This window comes from Crocodylus porosus, unplaced genomic scaffold (assembly GCF_001723895.1).
Source record: "Crocodylus porosus isolate Cpor-Errol unplaced genomic scaffold, CroPor_comp1, whole genome shotgun sequence".
NCBI classification, from domain to species: Eukaryota; Metazoa; Chordata; order Crocodylia; family Crocodylidae; genus Crocodylus; species Crocodylus porosus.
In genome coordinates, this window is record NW_017728921.1 from 11,212,704 (window position 1) to 11,238,237 (window position 25,534).

Genomic DNA, 25,534 nt, shown 5'->3' on the forward strand with positions numbered 1-25,534 from the left:
ACTGAACACTCATAAAACAAGAAAATGGCCCCTGTCACAAAGAACTTGCCCTCTAAGTTTAAGACTCATACACTGGTGGAAATGCTCCTCTGAAGTCAACTTAGTTACAGACCCGCATAAAACAGATGCAAGGCAGAGGCCCAGTGATCAATGAGTGACTTCTGATTTACAACAAGTAATAGAAGAAATAGATCCAATACCTCTAATGTTCATTTTCATAATTTCATAAAAATGCTGAAAGTAGTTCCAATCACTTCCACAATGAACCTCTTTGTTAACAATGTGAGAAATGGATAAAGACTACATCATTCACTGTCCTGTATTTCTGTAGTCAAAAAGGTTACCGACAAAAGTCAATCACAACTTGAATAAATAATACATTTTGAAACACCGTCTGTAAGAAATTTCCACTCTATCCCCTAGTGTGCCCATCCTGATCTGCCGTTGGCTGTGTGCACACTGAATCACAAAGCATTAAACTGATTGGAAATGAGTAGAGAAGCCAAAATATGCTTCAAAACCTGCTAAAAACCCAAAGAAAATCATATCCCCATATGCCTTTATTTTCTATTTTCTGTTGCACCTCAGGTAAAAAGAGAGTATTGAAAAATACTCCAAAGAAAGCCTCAAATCATATAAATCTTGACTGGTTTCAGGCTGTTCATCAAAAATTCAAACCCCCAGAAAGGTTGAAAAGGATCCTAGTTGTAATTTCACAAGAACCTGGGTCTCCCATATTCTATGGCAAGCCAGACAAAACTCAATACTGGCTAAGTTCTGCTTTGAGATTTGGGGGCTCTTTGAACTTGAAACTTAAAGTAGGATTCAGGCTTATGTAAAACCAGGTAAAGTGAAACAAAAAAACCCAGATAAAATTCAGTGAAGTGGGACCAATTTATACGAGCAATTAATTTGATCCAAAGCACTTACCAGCAAAAATACCCAGGAACGCAGTAAGTTTTCTGCAAATCTTCTGAGGAAAGTAATTTTGTATTCTTATTTGGAAACCTGAGTCGACTGTTATTTGCAAAAGCTACACTTCTCTAAGGAAGGAACGGAAAGAGTAGCATGGGATCTGTCTGATCAAACCTGAAACATCCCCAATTTCAAATAAAGACTTTGCAATGAATGGCAGCTGATCTACAGACCAGGATGTATTTATTTAAGTTAGGCAGGATTTTTTTTTTTAAATTTATATTATATATAATAAATATCGAAGGCATTCACAAAGTTTGCTGTTGCTTTCTTTTAAAAAAAAAAACATACTACTTACTGCCACTTTACAGCCGGAGGTCATGCCTTTCACTTAGCAAAGCAAACGGCAATCCAGTCATCTCTTCAGCTGCATCTGTAACTGTGATCTCCAACATGCACCCCTATTGGAAAATCCTTTTCTTTTCCATGGTGACATAGCAAGCTCTAAGGAGGGAACTTTTCATTCTTTGGGCTACGAGTGAACTGAAACAAGCTTGACTCAGTTCAGGTCAATATCTAAAAAGAGTCTGAATCTGAAAAATTGGACTAGGAGTCTCAAGACAACATCTTTTCAAATAACTTGTATACCTTTGCACTTCAAGAGCTTGCCATGACTAAGGGACACTAAGCTAAGTGAAGAGTCAAATGAATAATTTGGAATAAATGATTTACTTGAGGAATTTAGCTTCTTCTTCCATCTGCACAATGAACAGATTGCCGAATCCCCAAAGTTATTCATTATTCAAATGTATTATGCAAATGTAGAGGGTTCTTAATACTCTTTGGATCTTAAGGAGTTTGCTGCTGGTATTAACTATTCCAAATTTGAGTTAAATTGCTTAATTTTAACTGACCTGATACATTACTTGCCATTGCCCTGGTTCACTGACTGGACATCAGAGGAAACTAATTTTATTTAGCTATGCAAGGTTTCAAAAGGCAACTAACTATGCTGAAGATCTTTACGGATTTCATTAAGGTCTTTACTGTCATGTTGCTGTGCGAGGAGGAGGAGGATGGTGGAACACAATCATTGCCCTCTATTACCTCAACTAACAATGTTTTATATGGTCTCAGGAGGAAACACCACCATGTTTGGCAAACAATCCTTTCTTAATGGGCTCTTCTGTATTTCGCAGGAGACCTGCTTTAATCTCTGGTCAAATCCACTTATGCAGCAAGACGTGTCTTTCTATCCATAGACAAATAGAGAACGACTGAAGAAGTAAATAATCAAACAGGAGGTCGGTCAGGAACTGAGCAAGTCTGTCTTACAGCTGAGCTTGTCCTGCTGTTACTACAGTGCGAAGACATTAATATTTTATGCTCCTACCAGTTACAACGCCATTTACCACTTAGCCCGCAAGCTGCTTCCTCCTGGTAACTGGAGTGGTCCAAGGGCTCAATGAAGGAACAGTGCCTTATAGAAAGGGGGCAGAGGTGGAGGGGGCCGGAGAAGGGATAGAAAGCATTAACCTATAGTCTTGGAATAATTTGCGTTAAAGTAACCCCCAGGTTTTTTTTTCCCCCTTTCCTTAAATGGAACAGTTTCTGTCAGACTGAAAGTAGGCCAAGTTTATGGTACCAGAGAAGAATTATGATTCAGTGTGGGCCTGTGTTCCAAGAACAAATGCATAAAGAACATTGATTTAGTGCGGAGAACGGGAGCATTAAATCCATGATGTTTAGATGCTTTATATTGGATTGAAAAAAGAAGATGGCCACAGTAAAAGTGGGTTTATGAAAGGACGTCTCACAGATAGCAAGGCCGAGAGGACAAAGCAAAGGTGTGCGCACAGTTGGGGCACAAAAATATTTCTATCACTAAACTTAATTAGCAGCAAATGATGACGTTTCATCTGAAGACCTCAACAGGCTTTGGATCAGATCCATATAGTATATGTGCCTTTATCTACCATACAGACCCAAATACTGTAACCTTGTTCAAACTTTAGGATATATTTTCTGTGGCCTAGATCCCACAGGTATAGCTCAGACAAGTCTCTAGTTTGCATCTTTGCTGGGGATCATTTGCAGAACTCTCTCTTACGCACTGTTTTTAATGTGCAAGTCCCAGTAACCAGCAAAAGCACATATGCCCATCTTACCTTCACCAGGGTTTCTTATAAACTTAGAGCGAGGAATGTGGTGAAATGCTTTGCTGGATGGAAGTCTAATTAAACTTTTTACAGCATTTTTTAAATTAAAGGATTGCTAAAGCTGAGCAGTATAGTATGAAACAGGTCTGTGAGTTTAAGCATATAAATACTTAAAAGCAAAGCAGCCAGTATATCTTGTGGGGCGGTTACTTTTTATTGGACCAACTGCATGATTGGGAAAGATTTTAGACAAGCTTTTGAGCATAAATTACTCTTCTTCAAGTCACAACTATGCATTTGCTCCAATAACAGATGTCACCCCAAACTTGCATCTTGCATATTTTCTGGACAAATCAGGGCTACAGCATCACTCCAATGCTACCTCAGCATAAATGTAAAAAGGAATTTCTTATGCTGCGTTTTATTTTCCAACTCAGTTATGTACAGTCATTTTATTAAAAAAAAAAAAAAAAGAAAAATCATCTTGTCCAGCACAAAATATGAACTCAGCAATTCCCAGGAACTGATTGCAATGCTCTTTTAAAGAGGCACTAAAAGACCTGTTTCCTGACCAGTCATCGTAATAAAGCACATGTCCTTTCTAAACATGTCTCTATTAAGAGGTACTGACTGAATCAAGGTCTTCTTGATATCTATGGAATTCTAGAGTTTTTCTGGATTCTGGGATATTTGCTCCCAAATGGATTTGACAGTTACAAACTTGTAAAGAAGCTAAGAGGCCACCCAAATCCATATTAGGCCACCAAAATCCATATTAGATTCTCTATCCCATAAGGCCTTATTAAGGAGGCAAGGATTTTGATGTGCGATATCTTTTATTGGACCAGTTGCGTGATTGGGATACACTCAAACCAGTTGCTGAATGCAAGGCATTCTTCTTCAGGTCACTCTTTGCTTTTCATCGATGTCCTGAACCATACCAGCTACAGCATCACTCAACAACTACCAAGACCTTATCAAGTTGCTTCACATTGAAAACCTGTGAAAAATGAAAGCAATGGCTGTGCTGACCATGAGACAGCAAAAGATTTCATATGAATCCAAGTAGAATGAGTGCATTCCTTCTGTAATTTTGATTAGGAACTAATTCACTCTGATTCAGGAAAACATTGAGGCACATGCTTAAGTCTCACTGAAGTAAAATATAAGCATGTGTTTGAAGGTAAAGGCACATCTAAATTCTTTCCCGGATAGGGCTGAACTTAACCCTGCAGTTAATTGCTTTCTTGAACCAGAGGCCTAAGAAACTAAAGCAAGTCTTGCACAACTAAACACACTCTCTCATAAGAGCGTATATATGCACACACAATACATGCTTTTTTTTGGTCATCATTAATTCCCTTAATTTTTTGCCAATATAATTGTTTTGATCTGCTCTTTCAAGCCAGTGACTTCCAAGCTGAATTCCACAGGCAATAACTGACCTATAGAGTCATTTTTGTATTGGTCCACAAAACAAATATTTTCAGACCCGTAGCTTTAGTGTCTGGAGATTGATGAGAGCTGTAGAGAGCATTTGCTCTTTCAAATACTCTTTCTCTCTTTCAAATACTCTGCAAATGGGAAGAGCTCTAGAATCAAATGCATTGTACCACTGAGAGTTGAATATTCCCCATACCTATTACCCCAGCCATCTCAAGTGGCATTCATAATGATGCCATTTCCTTTCACTTTTCCCTTCCACCCTTGATCTGTAGATATAAACGCTCATTCCTATTTCACCCACCCTATTTGCCACAAACATTAACTCACTCCTTTAAAGAGATTATTTCCATGATTCCAGAGGAAATTGCCCCCCAAACTATCACGCAAAGGAGTTGTGTTCCTTGATGGTTAAACAGAACACAGATTCACCACCCTCTTGGGTACACTTGGGTTAATAATAATACCAAGGCAGTAAGCCAATGGTGCTAGCTCCAGGTCATGTATTTATATGCAGGCAGTGAAGAAAATATAGGAGCAAAACTTCCATGTCAGTTTTATCTCGAGTTCACCGTAAACTGCCTAGGGTTCCTTCGGGGGAACTGTGTTCTAATGAGACATCCACAAAGTGAACGATAATTTACTCCAGGCTTCTGAATGAGACAAGTACCCACTTTTGGGTAGAAATAACTGGCTTTCCTTTTGCAGGCCTCTTTAGAAACTTTACATGGACGTTTTCATTGGGTAGAAGAACCCAAACCATTTTGTTTTAATGTACTGCTGCTGTTAGCGCTAGCCTGCCACAATCTATGCAATTGTCTCTGCTACAAAAGGTAAAAGTATATTTTATATCACTCTAGGCTAGGTCACCTTAAAGATAAAATACATAACTACAGAATAAAGACCGAAAACACAGAATAAATTGTGTACTTGCCAATGAAATAAAAGAAGGAAACTAATTAAGTATCTATTTGACAACTGGTAGCCAATTTAAACAGGTAAAATTGTGACCCCGCTAGGTTAAGTTTCTAAAAGCCAAGAAACGGGCAGCCTGCTGCACATGAGATAGACAATTAGAGATGAAAGCTCTAAAGCCTGAAGGCATATCATGTATTATAGATATTACAAAGTGGGTACCCTGTGTAGGCCTCACATCTTGTATTCCACGTTCAAAAAGGGACTGAATAAATTCATGGATGCTTGGAGATGTTTCTTCTGGCCTTTCTAAAACACTATTGGTTGCTGTCAGGTAGGGTATCGAAGAGCGGATAGATCTGCTCTGACCCAGCATGGATCTTCTTATGTTTTTATCTGGGGTGCGTTTGCTAGCTATCGCTTCCTTTTGCCCTTAGCTCAGTTACGCTATGATGGTTTGTGGTTTATTTTGCGGTATGAACCAGTGGTAATATTTGTTCTGTCAGATGATTTCCTGGTGGCCACTACACCATGGTAAAGTATTTGGTTTACTGCCAGGTTAAAGAAACAATGCTACGGACAGCAGAATTTCCTGGAGTTCTTGGGTTTCCCTTGGGTTCTCCTATGCAAGAGTGACTGGGTCTGAGCTTGTTTAGCTTACCAGATCTGAGAGGAAGGCCTGGAGGAAGGCATGTAGAAAAAGCCAAGAACTTTCAGACTTACTAAAGAAACAGTAAATTGCCCCAAGATTTTCCAAACTGCAGGACTGCCTCACAGTCTAATAAGCAGGCATGTTTCAGGAAAAGCAAGATGCTGGAAAGCATTTAAAAATTGAGCTGGAGTGAAATGGTCAAGCTGTCCTGTGGGCTGACTGAGATGTGGAGCTTACAGCTTACCTGCTGGGCAATGCTAACCTACCTCTGGTTCTCGCTAGTTGTAAGAGCACCTTACTTTTATAAGCAGTACGTTCAGTCAAAACTAGAGGCACAAGCGAGCCAAACAAGCACTGATGCCATTAAAGTGAAACGCTGTGCTGACTTGGAGTTCATAACTCACTTTTATTTTGGACAGATGAGTAAAACTGTCTGACATTTTGGCCCGTTTGTGCTTTTATCAACAGAAGTCAAAACAAAAATTTTCTGGGACCCCCCAGCTGAAATCTGCTCACATCTGAACTGTGATGCACACCAACCAATAAGATGGATTGCCTCATCACAGGTACCAAAAATAGACATCTTATTAAAGACAAGTAAGCAATGCACTTGGACATATCATGCACTTTTGATCTTGCGCTGCACTAGTGTACAAGTTTTAAGCAATATGAGGGGACGACCATTAATCGCAAAATGTTAACGCTTTAAACCTGACAAAGACTAAAAAATTCAATTTGATGGGATGCGCTTAAAATACGAAATGGGGACAATACACTATATTCATGGCAGGGTCTGGCCCATTACCTCCCTTTTATTCTTTGACATTAGAAAGTGAAGTGTAACATAGCATGACAGATTAGAGATTTACAAGACTACCCTTTTCTCCCTGGAACTTATAGCAGGCAACAATCAGAAATATGCCCAAGGGATGGAAATTAAATGAGCTTTAAAAATGCCACTGCAGAAGTGTATTCATGTTAACTCCAAACCATTCATGGGTAGGAATTATTTTGGATGGCCCTTCCAGAGCTGTATACACACTTGGCTCAGTTTTACAAGGACTCATGTAGGGAATTATGAAAGACCAACCCGAAGTATCTGAAGAAAAGCATGGGCAAAATTCTGCCCCTGGCTCAGCACTGCCAAACCTGCTCGACGCTGGTGGTCGCTCAATAGTTAAAAGCCCATGGAAACCACCAGGAAATGGGCAGGTGAAATATGCAATGCAAGTCTGCTCCAGACTGCAAAGGAAAAGACCTAAATACCACACTTTGCTCTATGTGTCTATAATACAGGCACAGTATCGTTTTATAATGAAATGGGTAGCCAATTTACATCAGCTAGTATTTTGCTCATCGTTCATCCTGTTTTGATAAAAAGGACAGTGAACAGAAGAATGCCTTTTTTGCTCCTATTCTCTAGCGCTTAAAAAGGGTAATTGTTGAGGACATGCCAGTAGTAGATACCTCTATTAGTGCCCACGTGCACCTGCTATTTGTGTCATTCCTTCTACGCTATTTTGCGTTCCTCTCTGGCTGATGACATGTTGCAATTCAAGACTGCGCAAGTTACATCTGTGGCCAAAGGAGCCACCGTGGGGGCTGTATGTCCTGCAGAGATTTGGTTGCATCTAACTGGCCTTTAAAAAACTTGTCAAATCTTATGCATATTCTTTATTGAGAGGACAATGGGGAATTGCCCTTTTCCAGTGTGATTGAGGCGAATGCTGCAGCTCTTATGGGGGAAAACCTCCTTTGGTCTTAAATAACTTCTAGAACTCTTTCCAAGAGCAATTAGCTTAGTACTGAGCCAAGTCCTCCATCATGGTATAGGGGCGGCTGTGAAGCTGCATGCACTGGCCTCAATTCTGGGTTGCATCCTCGTGATTCAATGGCCCCGTAAAGCAGCTGAATAACACACCAGAGAATTCTCCGGGCATGTGAAGTAAAGATGAACTAGTTAGTTCAAATAAATGATTCTTCTTTACCACTGAATCTTCAGTCACTTAAGAACCAAGCTCAAAAACCGGTTTTTTTTGCAGGCTCAGCACTTCCAGCATGAACTACAGGCAGACATGAGAGAAGTATTGATGAAGGATGCTCCTGTGAGACTTCCAGCCCAGTTTTGCCTATCCAAGAGGCTCAGATATGTTAAATGCGGGTTTGAACGCTTCTCCCCAAGCTGAGTTTCTTTTAAAGGTGCGTGCATTCTGCAGCAGTAATGGGTGCGCTCGGCTTTGGAGTGGAGGCCAGTGAATTTCTTCTTCTTTGTATTTATGCCTAGTAAAGTGCTCACACAGGTGGAAAGCAATCCAAATCAGCAGTGCTCAATTTGGTGGCACTAAGTGGCTCTAAGGCCACAGATGGGTAAGCAGCTGCACAGATCTGCTGCGCTGTCTTTTCATCAAAGACAGTCACATCCTAAAAAGGTAAGCTAATCAGGTTACTCAAGCCTTTTGTCCTTAAACGAAACGAGAGTGCTATGTACTGCACATCTGCCAACTTAAGTGGTTTTTGGCTCAGCGTAAGGAAGAACAGGTAAGGTAAGAGCAATCTGCAGTGATGTGGGAACCTCTATCTTCCTTTACAGAAGAGTCCTCTTATTAAAGACAAGTAAGCAATGAACTCGGAAATATCATACACTTTAGATCTTGCGCTGCACTAAACTCATGTACAAATTTTAAGCAAAATTAGGGGGCAGGTAAGTCCCCTTTTCATGCAAGAATTAGATGTGAACTTAGCAAGTTGCAATCTCCCCAACCTCTTAAAGTCAATGCTTGCTCTTTTCTTCCTACTAGGTTGTAGGATTATTCTGGAGTCAGTCATATAAAATATCCCCGCACCACCTCTCTTGAGCCAACTTCAGCAGCAAGAACTAGGGTCTCAAGCACTGCAAAGAAAATGATATCGCTTCCCCAGAACTAGGTAAAACTGGCTCAGTCTCAAAATTTTGCTGCTATATACCCCATAATGTTCAGCTGACTTAAGGCACAATAACATTTCTTGGTGAGACGACAGCAAGAGAAGACGAATAGCTCTGCCTTATTTATTTCAAGGACTCAGAAACTTAGACCCCTCTTTGGGTTCAGACTCACACGTTCTATAAAACAGTGGCCTATGGAGAACTGTAGCTTTTTCAGCTCGACTGATCCTGATGCTGCAGTTCCAACGGAGGGAAAAATGCCTTTTCTCTTAAGCAGTACTAGATCTTCTCTATATTCATAAATTTACCATTTCTCTCAACATAGTACTTGGTTTAGAAAGAGTAATCTGTGTCTAAGACACCCATGCAGTTGACACTGCAGAACATAAGAAGAGTAAATAAGGAAATTAGGGGAGAAAAGTCCTTCTTGTTCATTTGGCCCACCCCTGCACATTAAAAGATTGCTGCCAAGGCTGTATATACTACTGCTGTTAGAAGTATCTTCTCTAGCTACCCCCAGGAGGCTGTTCCATTCTGCAATAGATGTTGCTGGTAGAAAGCTTTCTCCAGGTATTCTTCTATGCTTCTGGTTATCCTTCTTAGCTGAGCACATTGTAATGACTATCATTCACCTTAGAAATTGGGCAGTAAGGCACTCACGGGCTGCCCATACTGCTCAATAAAGGCAAGATGCAGGAAGAACATCAAAATTTCTTGTGTTTAAACACATTGCTGTAATCAAGTATTCATGAAATCCCTAGCTTACCGACTGCTTGAATACAGCTTCCATTAAATCTATGTTTATTGGAGCTGACAGTCGTGCAGAATTTGACTTAGACAATTAATATGCGGGAAGATACTGTAAAAATGTAACAAGGGGGAAATTATTGCATTAGAATGTAGGATGGGTTTTTGGGTAAGGTCATTCATTTTTATGATTCTGTTTAATTTCGATTTGCCAGTCTGCCCTCCTTTCATTATCCCATGGGCCAGTGTTAATAATCAAGATCTATGTTATATGCTTTGTGGTATAATTAAAGTCACTGCTTAATTAGAAAACCTAGCTAGCACTAAACAAAAGGGAATCAATAATGCATCTAATGGGAAAAGCCAGAGAGAACTTTGGTTTGGTATCAGAAATAGCTGAGAACTACTGCTGCGCATCCAATATCACTTACGTCTGGTTCAGACTAGAGACCTGAACCTTGGTCCCCTTAGTCTAAGGGAGTACTCTGATTGCCAGGCTGTTTGCTAGTCTAGGATGGGCGTCTTCACGTGTCCCCTGCTGGGTTTCTTCCATTTTGCATAAATAAATATTCCTTAGAGAAAGGAGTTGGACCTTGGTCTCATACACCCTACATGTGCAGCTTAATGGGCCGTCTATTGAGTCAGTCTCTATCCTGCTCTATTTTGTTAGCATCATTCTTCTTTGTATAACTAAATATATATACAAGAATGAGACAGACTGACTCATGATAGTGCTAGCATTCAGGTGAGATCTGGCAGTCCAACATCCAAAACCCTGCAGTAACAAACAATTAAACATTTCCACAAAAAGTAAGTACTCCAGAGTACAGACCAGAGTACTGGAGAGAGAAGGAATGGTCCCAGACCAGCCAAGAGCTGGATGATCCCAGGGCACCTCACTGGGATGTAGGACGTTCAAGTCCTTGATCTGAAACAAACAGAGCAGGACTTAACCTGCATCCCAGGTGAATATCCTACCACAAGCATGTTAAACAAATGGCCAGCAGAACCTCTTTATCTGGCCTGATGGGCTACTGTGGGCATGGGAACTTGGGGGGATGTGGCCTGCTACAGCATCTGGGGCCCTTTGGCCCCAGTGGACATAGCCATTGGCAGTGAATATAACTCAGTGCTGCCTCACCTAGACTTACTCCCCCAGATCACACTATCACCACAGTGGCCATTGCAGCAGCCCTCACACCCCATGCTAGATCCAGCCCACACAGACCCCTGTAATCCCGATGCAGCCCAAACCCTCAACTGAGTTGGATACCCCTGTCTTAATAGGACAGTTAATAGCTATTCTGTGATGGATTAGACCTTCAGAAGAGCTGCCCCTCTCCCCTACTCATTTTCATTAAACAGCTTCCCAAGAGGTCTTGGTTTTGTTCCTGGGAAAAGAGGGAAAGTTGCAAAGGGCATGGGAAGTATTCCACACCTGGTTCACTGGCTTGATTCTTGCCTAGAAGATGGAAAATGGGGAATGGGCTGCCTCTAATGAGAAGTGGAGAACTACAGGACCTTGACCTTCAGTGTAAATGGCAGGTAGAGGAACTGAAAGAAACTTTGGCAGGGCTTGTGTTAAGGTTATAGCTACAAGGGCAGCAGGGGGGAGGAGGGAAATGTTCTCCTTCAATGGCACAAACAGGGGTTGTGTGTGCTGGATCAACAGTCCAAATCTCTTAGGCTCACATGCACTTTGGCTGGAAGCATGCATGAATGATGGGGAGTTTCCTTATCCTAACAAAATCTGAAACCAGAATAATTTTGCCTCCTCCGTGCAGTTTTCACAGCTCCAGTTACAAGCCCCGTATAGTCAAATAGGAACTGTTTTTTAAAGCTCTACTATAGGCCTTTGGGATGCACAGATAGCAAAATAAGTGCAAGTGGCCCAGAGGCAGCAGCATGAGCAAATTTAGGTTGTCAATTGACATCCCAAATGAGCTGAGCCAGAATTATGATGCTAAGCACTCTGTGCAGGCGTTGTTCAGAGCACTGGCTCTCCAAGGAGGAAACTAGCAAAGGAACGTACTTACTCAATTCAGCGACTCTATTCCTGTCTGCTCTCGGGCAAGATGGAAAGTCAGATGAAAGTCAGCTGCATCTATCTGAAAGCCTTGGCACCAATTATGTACACAAACACAATACGGCTTGTGCAACCATTCCCACTCTGAGCCACAATCTGGGATAGACCCTCAGTTAGCATGGGTTGGAATGGCTTCATTTAAGTCATTGCAGCTACGGAGATTTACACCACCAAAGAATCTGCTCCACCATATGTAAACAAGAAAGGCAAATTAGCAAGACAACAGCCCTCCATATAAACACATCACGGCCGCAAACACAGCCAGATGGAAACGGATTGTTTACATGCTCATATTGAGCAAACTAGAGTGTGGGCCCCAAGCAAAGCCCTCCGCTCACGCGCACAGACACATGCACGGTTGCACACTCGCAGATACAATAGGTATTTAAAATCCATATCTGAACATGCATTCTGCAGCCAACTGACATGCTTCAGTCAATTTTCCTATGTAGTTGTCTTCCCTTAAACATACAGAGTTTCAATCTATCATACTCCTCATGGCTAACTGTTTTCATTTCATTTTTCACAAGTGCTCCGTTACGCTCTCTATTTTAACTACTTCATATGTGACAAGGGTCACCATCCTTTTAGGAGAGATGGGTCAATTTGTACAGATCACTCCGAAGACGTGCCACTGTGCCCTCCCTCCCACCACACGTTCTCCCAGCTACTGAATTGCTACCAACATCCCAGCCCGATGGGCCAGAACCGGCCCGCGGGTCACAGGTGCCCAAATGCTGATATGAAAGCATGTAGGATTGCCCAAGCCTGAACTCTGAACTTCAAATATCACCTAAGTCATGGTGTTATATGTTTTAAGTATAATATTCTTGGCTTGGTAGGGAGAAGGCCAAAAGAATCTAGCTGACCAGCTTTTTGTTGCCATCCCAAAGTGGCACATATGAGACAATTCTGATCAATTTTTTAACAGAAAAAAGTTCAAAAGTTTCAGTTCAACTGGCATTATTTCATTTCATATATATACAATTATTATTATATATAATAATAAAAATGATAACATCTGTTAGGTAAAAAAAAATTCTGACAACTAAGCATTAGGGCTGTGCGAAGCTTCAGTCCCCGATTTGATTCAGCCTGATTTGGTGCCTGAATTGCCAATTCTGAATTGAATCAGAGGACCCTTTAATTTCTCTGAATCGAATCTGAACCCTCCGAATCATTTCAGAGAGATTCAGAAAGATTCGACAATTCAGAAATAGACACAGCTTTAAATGTTTTTTCTACATACCTCTAGGTAGCAGGTGGCTGATTACTGCTGTAATGCTGAGGTGCACTGAGTGTCTCCCAGAAGTGCGGCGGGGAGGGGTCCCAGCTGACTTCCTGCTCTTTGGGCGGGGGGCTGGACTCGATAATCTTCTGAGGTCCCTTCCAGCCCCAATGTCTATGAAATCTGTGAATCAGGAACAGTGATCCAAATCAACAAATCGAATCACTGTCCCTGATTCAGGCCGAATCCGAATCCAAATTGAATAAGGATCACTTCGCACACCCCTACTAAGCATTCCAGTGGAAACTAAATCATTTCAATGGTGCATAACAATTTTTTTCCACAATTGTAACTTTATGGAAAATTTCAAGATCTCAGGTTTTACCTCTATTCCAGAACTACCTACCTACCTACAATACTGGAGGTTTCTCCAGCTTGGAAATGACACTTCCTAGTCAGCCTCAGAGTTATGCCAACTTAAGAGCTGTTTCTTACCAAGGGGCAAGTTACCCTGTAGTCGGATACCCTCTAGTCAATCTGGGTAGAATTTAAACTACAAATGTTAATTTTAAACATTTCCAGGCATTTTCCTTTAAACCATGAGGTGGACAAGTGGGGCCCCCAGACTATCCTAGAAGTGGGCATAAGACAAAGGAAAGGGAGAGTGGCGGTGAAGGTTGTTCTACAGCACTCAAGCTGCCCCTCTTCCTTGTGTTGTTTCAATAATAATGGCTCCTGTATCTTACCTTCCTTAGAAGCCACTTACTTTCTTTTCATGGGTCTACAGGAGCCTGAAATGCAGCTGACTGCAGAAGCAGCTCATTTCAGGCAAACCCTTGCTTCTCTTCTCTCGGCACTCAAGATTCCTTGCAAGAGCCTACAAGGCTTTCCTCAATAAAGGTGTCAATGGGCAACTCCACCGAAGTGGTGCTTCATCTCCTGCTGAGGGAGGGAATAGGTTCATCAGAATCTATAGATGTGAGGAATAGGCAGAAAATAAAGGTGTGTCCTGATAGCCAGGAAAGTCCCAGAATCTCTGAGCACAGCCGGGCAGGGCAATTCCTGATGGGAAGTTTCCTTTCTAGCTAGTGCCATTTCCATTGGTTGATGTTACTAAACACCCCAAATGAATAAAAAAAGGAGTGTATTTGCCAAATCTACTCCCTCTATTCCCCCTCGACCCCTTTGATAGCCCTATTTGATCAGCTCCAGCATACTTGCTGATAGGTAATTATAAAAGCTTTTCTTGAAGTACAGTGTGGAGTGAACCATTAATTACACTTCAGAACCTCAGAGATGCAATTCCTTTGCTATTGTGAAGCAGCTATAGCAAGCAACTAAAACGCCTGCCTCTATAAAAAGGCTGAATAAATGAAAGTAATTTCCTTGAGACCTAGATTTCTCTGCTCTTTATGGCTGAAGATTTGAGTTCTTTCAGCATTAATAAGTTTGCTCTTTAAGGGCTACATTTTCTCAATATAAACATCTAGGAATATAACACAAAGAAATATCTTCTCTGGCTGAACATGGACCAAAAGACTGAATCCATTTATTAGTACTATTGCCACCACTTCGCTGCCACAATGTGCTAGGTATCTGGCTGCACAAAAGGAATCAGCTAAATTAAAGGATCCTGCCAACTGGTCCCGTTTCCTCTTAAAGGGTGTGTAGCTCTTGTATACGCTCCTGGATAATATTAACTTTCCTCAAATGTATGTGTATTGCATCACGAAAACACTGTTTGAAACGTGTGCGTTAGATACAAACCTCACCTTCCCCTCCAAGCTATTTTGATTGCAAAGTCTAGCCCTAAAAAAATAGGAAATGCCAGGCTTAGAGGGGTTGGGCCAGCTTAATTTGGCCCCTTGTGACCCACATTGTGCACTGAAATAAGCAGGGCGATCTTGTGAAATTGTCATGCAATAAAAAAACAAAAGGATAATAATGCATAGGACCCAAGGGGCAGAAGTAAGGTTGTATAGGTGACACCAAAGCTAGGATTTCCTCATTTTCCAGAACTTCGTTTTGTAACCTAAACAAGGATTTTAGTTTTATTTTCAGATTTTTATGCAATTTCCTAGCTTTCTGAAAGGAAAAAGGTCAAATCAAATTCTCTCATTATGTACAACTGTCCCATCACTCACAATCTAGAAAAATGTAAGTTTATAACTTTCCATACCACAGCACAGAGAGCTTGCCCTTGTGCTATGGTATGGATGTCAAACTCACCTTGTGCCCTGTGCCAGATCTGGACCCCAGGGTTCCTTGTGGGTCAGATATGGACTGGGGCGCAAGGAAACTGCTGCAGGAGTGGCATTTCTGGCTCTGCTGGAGCACATGGCCATGACAGCAGCTTTGGCTGTGGACCAGAGCATGAGACAGTGGTGACAGCAACTGTCTCCAACCCAGAGAATATGGCGATGGCTCCAGCTCCCACCAGGTGCCCTATGCCCAAGCTGAATGTCCCATGCCACAGCCAGAGCCGCCGCCATTGTATGCCACTTGCCACGGCAGCAGCTCCAACATCTGGCTGGGACTGGCAGCCAGTGGTGACCAGTGACGCAGCACGAGGATGACTGGGGCTGTGAGCCTCCCTTGTCCTTCTGCTGCTGATCACCACTCTTCAGCAGGCCACTCTTTCCCCCCACCACACCCCATGCTGGTAGTCCAGCAGGCTGTATAGAGCAGCTCTCGATCTGGCCTGCTGGCCATATATTTGACAACCCTTGTGCCACAGGATCGCTGGCAGCAGAAAAAGGCTGATATCCCCATTTGAAAACATCAGACAACTGGTATTTAGGTGCCCAAGCAGACATTTAGGCATCTAATTCCAAGCGTTTGTTTAAAAATTCTTACTACAATTCATATCAAAATGAACGTCACTTGCACACTTGCTCAGGCTGATTCAATTCTGTCTCTTGAATACAATTACCTCGGTTTTCAAGATTACTGTAAAAGGCCAGATGAGAAAACTGTCCATCTAAGCAGGTAAAGGTCATGGCAGTTTTGCAGTCATGATCCCTTCCTCTCTCTCCCCATTATCACACACATGCGTACGTGCACACAACTTAACCTGCATACGCGCACTTTTACAAATACACACGCGCGTGCACGCACATTGGCTAACTGGACAATACAAAGACCCAATTCACTTTCCTACTGCAGCCATCAGAACCGATGCTCAGAACATGGAACCTGAGAAATCTTAGTGTTTCCAAGGAGAAGTTTTCTATTAAACATGAATTCCCCGCAGAAATCTAGATGGCCAGCATTGGCTTTCCACAGAAAGATTACTGGCTCCTAAACTGAAGCTCGCCTTCCTCCTACCCATGGCAGAGAAAGGGACGAGAGCATTCTAGCCAAGTTCTTCTAGTGCTTTGACTGCAGGTACCCTATAAAAGAAAAGGAGAAGCAGGAGGGTAAGCCTCTTTGGATTACTCCTTAGCTGATCCACCATGTGCTGAGAAACCAAGTACCAGCAGAGAAATGCATTAGTCAATAGCATCCACAGATTAGCCTAGCAGGTGAACGGCCTCAACATGTCAATAAAGCACTCAGCAGCATCAGGGAATTGCAAATGGGAGACAAATAACCCCCTTTTCTCATCCCTGCTTTCCTTTGATTTGTCCTTAACTTGATGAACACTGCATAATCCAAATGATGGGTATGTATGTCTATCTGAAAGCAGATCAAAATAATTCCATCACAAGCATGATTGACTCCTTTGATATGCATTGCAACAAAAATAATCCTGCAGGATGTTGGGCGTTAATGTGGATTTCAGAAGCACTTCTCTAGAAAATTTAGACAGCCAGTAATGACTCCTGCTAACTGGATTGCACTTTTAAAAGCACTAGCATGTATTTTAATAGATGTCAAAGACAGAGAATTTTCCACTGATATGAAGCTGCCAGTCAAAATCCCAGTTCAGTCCAGTGCAAGACTTTTCAGTTCAAAGATTGTGAAATTCACCCATCAGCCAGAACAGATCCACTCTATTCCACTCTAGTTTTGCACCAGAACATATTTTACAAGTATTGTTTCCGTTGCTTGCATCTTCTCAGAAAAATAACAGTCCAAAATTGCTGGACTACAGACATTAACCATAAAGGCTTACAACATTTTATAAGCAAGGGTCACCAGTTTAACCCCACAATCAGCCAATTTAGGGCACAAAAAATGCAATGGGAAATCAGCTCTCTCAAAATGCTGTTCAGGATCAAACCTAATTAGCTCATACAAAGAGGTTCTTTTAATGAAAAATGGCATGAGTGCACCTCAGACGGTAGGGGAAGGCAAAACCAAGCATATTTCCTGCACAATGTTTGGGCTACATATTTGTATTTTACTCCTATTCTGTAAATTGTAATTTTAAATGTACTGTAATTAATTCTAATTGCCATATGGAAATAAAATGCATGAAAACCTGCTGCTTGACCAGTACTAGGTATTTTTCTTTCTTTCCTTTTTTTTTTTTTTTCCTGGAAAAGACTTTTGATTCTAAAGCTATCTGTAACTGCAGCAGGTGGAAAAGCAGGGAAATAATGCAATCAAAGGAGAAACGGCTTAATGGCAGGGCTACACAGGTGCACAAATTTCCTTGCATTGGAGTGAGACAGGGAGGGGACTCTCATTCAGTGTCATTTGTACTGCTATGTTCTGAATGTATATTCCTTTTGTGAGAGGGTGGGGCGCGTTCCCATGTTACTGTATGGATGAAAATGCATCCTTAAAAAGAAATAAAATTGTGGCACATTTACTTGAGACACATTAGTAGATATAACAACTACATTACTGTATAGTAAGTGAACTAAGACAGGGGAAATGTCCCACAATCAGTAGTTAAAGTACAGTGAATGTAGAACTCCATTAATATTCAAGTGACTTGCACCATGCAAAATAGATTCGCTGTCACATATTACAAGCTCCGCACGTGCTGCATCACTCCGTTCACGTTCATAAACCAGGCACAGAAGTACGCGCACGTGAGCAGCTGAGCATAATGCTTTTTGACTTGCATCCATAAAACCTTCTGCTGTATGCAAATGTCAGGGTTTAGACCTGCCAAAAAGGAGGTCAAGTTGGGCAGGAAGAATAGTGTAGAGACAGAATATTGGAGTGGGGCTCAGAAGATTTGGCTTCAACTTCCTGGCTTCTCGTGTGACTTTGGGCATTAATTCTATCCCGTTCCTAACCGGTAAAATAAAAATATTGCTATTTTGTTGTATAGTCACAGGAGCTTTTCGCAGATAACATTCATGCATGATTTTCAGGTTCCCAGTGAAGAGGGCCACAGAAGTTAGGGATCTCTAGGCAAGTTGGACACTGTATGAAGTCATGCACAACAGGACCATTGAGGCTTTTCCAAGTTACACAAAGGCTGACATCCAGTTCTTGCTGGCTCCTAATGAAAACCCGGCATCCCAATTACTTAAGCACCTGTGAACAACTCAGTCTCAGCTTCTAGACAGAGCTGTATATTGCTCAGATGGCAGCAAGTTTCTTAGGGTACAACATCCAGATATAATGCTGAACACCAGGTACGTATAGTGAATGTAACTAATGATAGTCTTTGCTCTTTATGTTTGTACATGGCCCAAATGGTGCCTCTGAGTTCCCAACAACTATGCTGTTTAAGCGTCTGCAAGTCTAGAGTTTCAAAGAAAAAAAGAAACATGTGCCTTATGAAAATTATAGTAGAAAAAGGGAAATATAATAAAATATACCAACCAAACAACTGTGGACTCCCTCCTGATGTGCACAGATAATACAAATCCCTGCCTTCCCCTGAACTTTCACTCATTTTTCAAAGCAAATTTGAACTGAGGGGTTTTTTTTTAGATTCATACATAGCCAGGCACAGATGTTTCAACTTCCAGCTCTCAGACCCATCCGAAAAGTTTCAAAACAACACAAGGGGAAGGTGTTTCTCACAGTATTTCAGACCTTGTATGAGACAGCATGTTCTCGTGAGAGTCCCAGCCATACCAGGCATGTCATATAGGTTTGGTTAATGTGTTTCTAAGCCAACTCTCAAAGCTTCTAAGTAAAGGTGAGGGAAGGTCAAACCGCAAATGTGACTATTGCCAGCTTTAAACATCCTACAAGCTTTGGAGGTAGATCCAAACTTTGTGGCTGTGGCCTCCTTTTTTGCAGTTCATTCGCTCTCGCTTACCAGCCATCTGAGTCTATTGGCTAATGACACATTTGCTCCAAAGGCCACTGAAGTCCATTTGAAATATTTCCACCGACTTCAATGAGCTTTGCACTAAGCTCAAAATACAACTTTTATAGTCACAGGATAACTCCAGATCAGAAGCTTTGCCTCTTTCCTATTATAATCCAATGCTGGGTTTTTTTTGTGACACAGAGATAGATATGACATCCAGACAATGTTCTCTTCTCTCTCTATTCAGCCTATCTGATCTAGGCTTACTTTTCTATAAGAAAGCATCTTTGTACAAACGTGCAACGTAAACACTTCTGAGACTAGACTGGCCCAGGGAGAAGCTAAGGGAAGACATAGGTAGGCTGAGGTTTCCTTTTGCTGGATTTCATTCTTGGCAGCTTGAACCATCTAAGAACCTTATTTATATTGTAATGTGATTATTGAGCATGGCTATTGTACTTAACTAAACTTTCCACCCCACTTACTAAGCTACTTTTTATTTAACTTTGAGCTCTGCCTGGGAGCCCCAAAGGAGATTTTAAAACAGAAGATTATTATTAGAAATTAATTAAGGATACTTTTCAATCCATCTACCAAGAGTAACTAAACATTGCTGCTGATCTCCACTGCATTAAAACATTACTGATTTGTCATTCTGAGGATGACAGAGAGGGACGGCTCTTCTGGAAGATACAAAACAGTGTACATATGGAAAGATTGGAAAGCCACTTAATGCAACCGATCATAAAAAAGTAAAAAATATTAAATACGTAATTGCTGTGTCAAATGCAGTGTAGACATGTGAGGAATAAAATATTAAAGTACAAATAGGCATATTCCATAGACAGTAAAAAAATCTTAAATGCATCTCTTACTATAATTAAAGGGCCCTGATTTGTTGCTCTTGGTACCCATTTCAATACAACAGAAAGAGGAATAAATACCCCACCTATACAATTCTTTCACAAGAACATCGTAAGTGCAAATAAATACAAGGAGTTTGATTTGACATTTTCCCTCTTAAAATTAGCAGTCTATAAAATAGTGCTGTTTTGATTAGACTGGTGCTGCTATGAATCCTACAAGCACAGAACAAGGTTGTTGCCTCTGAAAACTGAGCTCATGTGGCTTTTGTCAAGGTTTTTAGTGAACTAAAACAAAGTCCATGTTTTGAAGTAATGTTTGATTCAAGGACACAGACACCGGTATATTGCTGCTTTCCTTGTAAAATTAGCTATGCATGTTGCTATGGGTCTTCAAGCTTGAGATCGCAATTGGCCTTTATAATTTTCATTAAATTCGGCAGTATATACATGGCTGACCTTTTCCTGCATGCTGATGCTAAGGCGTGCAAAAAAGACTGTGTTACCAGCATCAGGGGAACAATAATCACTTGCAATAATAATAATAATGTGGGGTTCAACTTACTTTTTTGGTCTGTAGTCAGGAATGGACCTGTCCAGGGATATCCGGTCACTAAGCTGGGCGTTGTAACCATATTCTTCATACTTAGTCTCAGACTCATGACTGTCATCTCTCAGAGTAGCAGCCATTCCTCCCTGGCCCAGGCCTCCTGGACCTTCAACTAGTCCCATTGGCTTGGCTAAACCTAGAGGGGAAAAAATAAAATTAAAGTAACAGCACAGAAGAGTTTGCAGTAGGCTTGGGATCCAGGTGGGTTTTTTAAATGTTTAAGCAAATAGTGTTGTATTTATTCAAATACAAGACAAGGTTTTCTTCTCTCCAGTTGGCGGGGGGGGGGGAAGACTCATAGTTGCATACAAAAACATATTGCTAAGCACACCGTCTATCATTAAACTGCTGCCAAAAGCAGCATGTGCTCAGCAATAGCACACTGGGGAATAATGTGCTGATGGGAATCTAACACAAAGGTAAGTAAATGCAGCCTATCTAGATAAGACACATGGTAGTGCCCACTAACCTCAGTCCCCCTCACCACCGTCTCTTTTTCAAGTCATGATGAGCCACTACACTGCATGCTGTTTACTCCCACAGCCGAGCTGCACCTTTTGTTCCCATTTCCAACGATTTTTGTTTCTTCACCAGCCTTAAATGTCTGGCAAACGTCATGACATGGGGCCCCAAACAGTTCACCCAGACTCCCTCGATCTCTGAGGGTAGACACTACCCAATTCTCAAGCATCAAAGGAGTGCTGAATTTTTAAGCTCAGATGCAGTTTTTGGTAGAGCACGAGGCTAGCTAGGAAGCTTAGGCCTTTTTGCTACAATCCTCAGACTTGGCTCCAGCTAAAAGTTTCACACCTTTTAGCTAGTTTCTCTTATTAGCATAAGACATTGTAAGAAGCAGATCTGAAATCCCACACAACTCAGATTTAAAACTTCCTGAAATTTTGTGAAAGTCTTTATACTGGAAATGGCTTTTAAGGCAAGGGTCCATTATCTACACCTTCTATATTATGAATGAATAATACCAGTAATTATGAAACAACCAGCAAGGACAAAATTAGCAGCATTTGAAGTTTTCCCAGTCTTCCCATCCAACTCCACTGAGTAGCTAACTATTCCTCTAGCTGAACTTCCAACCAATTCAAAAGTTTTATTTTAGCGGCATATGAGAAACTAGAACAAAAATATTCCCCATCGTTCAGAGGGCCATACTTTTTCTAAACATAGACTAAAAGCTAACCATTCGTATTTTCATATCTGTCCATAGTTGTGTTTGGAAGGAATAAAATGACATACAACTCAAATTTACAGATCTCAGGGCTGGAAGGGACCAGTAATTAGGTCACTGAGGAAGATGTCTTGAATTACACAAGACAGGGAATATCATCCAGTTACTCCTTTGAGCCCAATTACTTTTACTGGACTATTGCATTTTTTTCCAGTAAGGCATTCAGGGATTGATCTGAAAGCCTCAAGGTATGCATAATCCACAACTTTCTTCGGTGGTTTGTTAATCACTCCAGCTGGAGAGTCAAGTACCTCCACATTAAGAAACTCACGCCCAAATATTATTCCTACTGGATCTTTCCATCAACTGCAAGAGAAACTCAAACATTATTAAAAGAAAATAAAAGGCATTGTGTAGCATACTCTAACGCTAGGAACTCTGGTCGAGACCCTCAGCTTGTATATCTAGCACAGCTTCATTGACTTTACCTGAGATATGCTGATTTTCACCATTTGAGAATCATGCCATGCATTTCCCAATTAGTGTTTTCTCTGAAAATAATGCTCATAAGGTCAGTTTCTCATTGCTAACTGTTGAGACATTAGTCAATGAACAACGCACTCAATAGCTATTACTCACTAATGCCTTCATTCTCATTTCAAGAAATCCATTCAAAACAAAAGACTCACATACAGATTCATTGCCAACAACATCCTTCCTGGACACTTAAATTGGTACCGAATTCTTACACACTGCAAGTCTTGATAATGAGAGCCCTGCTTTCTGCCGGGCTGACTACCAACAAGTCAGTACAAGTTAAAATTGTGTTTATAATAGTCTTGGGCTACTGTAAAGTCATGGGAAATGTTTTTCAAATCATTTATAATGCAGAGCAAAACAACTGGTTGACATTTCCAAAAGTAAGATTTTTTTTGAGAAAATGTAATTGAAGTTTAATAAAAAAGACAGGGAGAAACAATTAATGATATTTTCCAGAGGGTAGCAGCCGGAGGTGGAGAAAAGATGTGGGCGGAGTCCTTTGCATGGCAAAGTCAAGTCTAAGACGACCTTTTTTCTACTTTGTCAAATGGAGCTGCTGGGAATATCTTCTGCAAGGCATTATTCAGCTCCATGCAAACAGGTGGTCAGAAATCGCAAAGGGACATCGTGGGGGAAATGGCAACGTATTAGTGGGATGACAGACAAAACGTCAGCAGTGTCAGATTCAAGCAACACACCTCAATTCATATTTATACCGATAAATATTAGTGGCCTGCTTCAAATTTTATTCTGATCACCTGCAGATCAGGTGCTTGGTGCCTTGGCAAATCAAGCTCATTTTAGCTGGGTAACTAGAACATGGATTTAGCTGCCTAACTTCAGGCATTTGTGTCTGAAATGATTTGCTATAATCCTGCAAGGGGAAATCCCAGTGCAAGTTAGGCACTTATCAGCCATCTGTGCTTTTGAAACCTCTCCTAGTAGCTCACAAGCTCATTGCCATCTATCTAGTCGTGTTCCTCATTGGCATGCCCTGAAACGCTCAATCGGCTCAGAGTGAGTCATGCGCCACAGGGAACAAAGAGGGGGGAGGTAGGCGGGTGGAAAGAAGGCCTTTAGGAAATCTTCCTTGGCATGACCAAGCCATTGAAAACTATAGACTGCTCCAGGCAAAGCAGCCAACTGGGTTGCTAAAATGAAAGAAACACGTGAAACTCACACTCTGTCTCATTGTGGTTTGGTGGTGCAATGGGGGTGAGCTCAAGGCATGACTAGCGACTGAGACAGAGGAACAGAATAAGCAGGAGCGTTTTCCAAACCCTGCCCGGCTATTTAGACCTGGAATGGCTATAGGGGAAAGGAGGAACTTCAATACAGACTGCTTTAAAATAGTTCTTAAAGGTGTTTTGTTTTGGCAAAACGGAGGAAGGCTGCAGAATCCGTCTGAAGCTACAAATGCCTAACATCCATTTATGTCTATAGCCAAAAATAAATGACCTAAAAGAGATAACACATTTGTGCAAAGCAAGCAACTAGGCTAAGCTGGTATATTGGGCCAGTCACCCCCCACCAATTTCTGTCCTGTGCCTCTTAATACACTCTTTCTTGTGACCACCTGATTCTTTCCATTTCCTACAGATGTTTTTTCATCCAAGTTAGCTGCTGATCTCCTCTCTCATGTCCTTTCTCTCCCTCCACTCTGTGACTGCAGAAGGCCCAGCCAGCCCATTTAACAGGCTGTGCGACCTCTTAAGACACCTGAATCAGATCATGCATTTGGTAACAAGGGAGGATATCTGTGCTTAAAGTTGTTTATTATATACATCTACAAGCTAAATTAAAATCTACCTAAAATAAGTTTTTACATCAAATCCAGACTTCCTGCAAGAAAATAGGAGGAAGGTTCACGTGGGTGACCGAGAACACTTGCCTCTTCTTTCTCTTGGTGAAATCATATTTGTCCCCCTTTAAAAAGACAAATGCACCTGAAAGTGAAAGACTTCTAGTGAGGAGAGAAAATACATGCAGCCAGCTCACACTCAACAATTAGCACTCAGAGAGAAGTGCAGAACAGCCAGAGAATGTGTATAGGTGGCAGACTGAGTGAAACTAAAGCAAAGGTTTCCAAAGGCTATGAGATCTGCATCATTTATGTTGATTTCATTGGCCTTCCTTGTTTGCTGAAGCTATTCTTGGCTTTGCAGAATTTTTCAAAGTTAAAGCTTCAATAAGCTACAAAGCAGCTGGAGATCTTTTGTTCCTCTCTGGCCAAATCATTTATAAAGCATTGTTTGCTTGATAATACCCTTCTGTGGGATAGATTGCAATTTACCCTTAACATGGATCTTTGGTCTGGGTGCAAAGAATTGCGAGGCAAGTAGGAAAGATGGGGGCAAATAGATGGCCGGGCTCAACCGCCCAACTCACTGGACAATTTTGTTTTTGCTGGTGGAGGAAGTGTCATAATTTGCATTCGAGACAGGCCAGTGACAAAGACATGGAGATGAACACAGGACAGGAGTGGTGTCTCAGAGAACCAATGCTGGCTGGGGCTACCCTGGCCTGGATGTGCAGCCTAAACACTGTATATGTCCAGAGATGTACAAAGAGTCTCAGTGGTGCCTGTGTTTAAACAATACCCAGAACAATGGGACTCAATCCTGAGCCACTCCTCTGTCTGCGAGTTTATTCGTGATAAATAACAAGTGATCTACATGTTGCTAGGTGTTTCAAGACACAGACAGGACCGGTCCCTGCCCCTAGGTGCTTAATACCGTGCCACGTAGTTTTCCAGCCTGCTCCGAGAAAAACAGCATTTTTCCCCTTGCAAGGTAATAGAACCTGATCCTCATGCGTCACAAACTGCTATTCTTTATTACTCACTTCATTTCTAGGAAATGCCCATTAGGCATCTCTTTTCCACTTAAATTGAACAGATATTTTCTGGGAGCCTTCTTTTGCTAGAGTACATTAACCTGCTTGTGGCTATCATAATAAAACAACAGGGACTATATTACTGACCAAGGAACAGCAGTACTGCATTCCTGCACTCTGCAAGTACAATGAGGCACCATCACCGGCGGTGCTTAGGAGTAATTGATTTTATCATGCCTATGATTCAGCACATACAAATGAAGCAA

At 41.5% G+C, this 25,534-nt stretch overlaps 1 protein-coding gene across 1 annotated transcript in view; it reads right to left on the reverse strand.

Annotated features, from left to right (window-relative positions):
- The window catches only part of GALNT9 (polypeptide N-acetylgalactosaminyltransferase 9), a 234,440-nt gene that overhangs the window by 175,396 nt on the left and 33,510 nt on the right, over nt 1-25,534 (reverse strand). Inside the window, exon 2 of the mRNA XM_019538992.1 lies at nt 20,666-20,846. Coding sequence (XP_019394537.1) covers nt 20,666-20,846 — 181 coding nt within the window. The remainder of the gene's footprint in view (nt 1-20,665; nt 20,847-25,534) is intronic.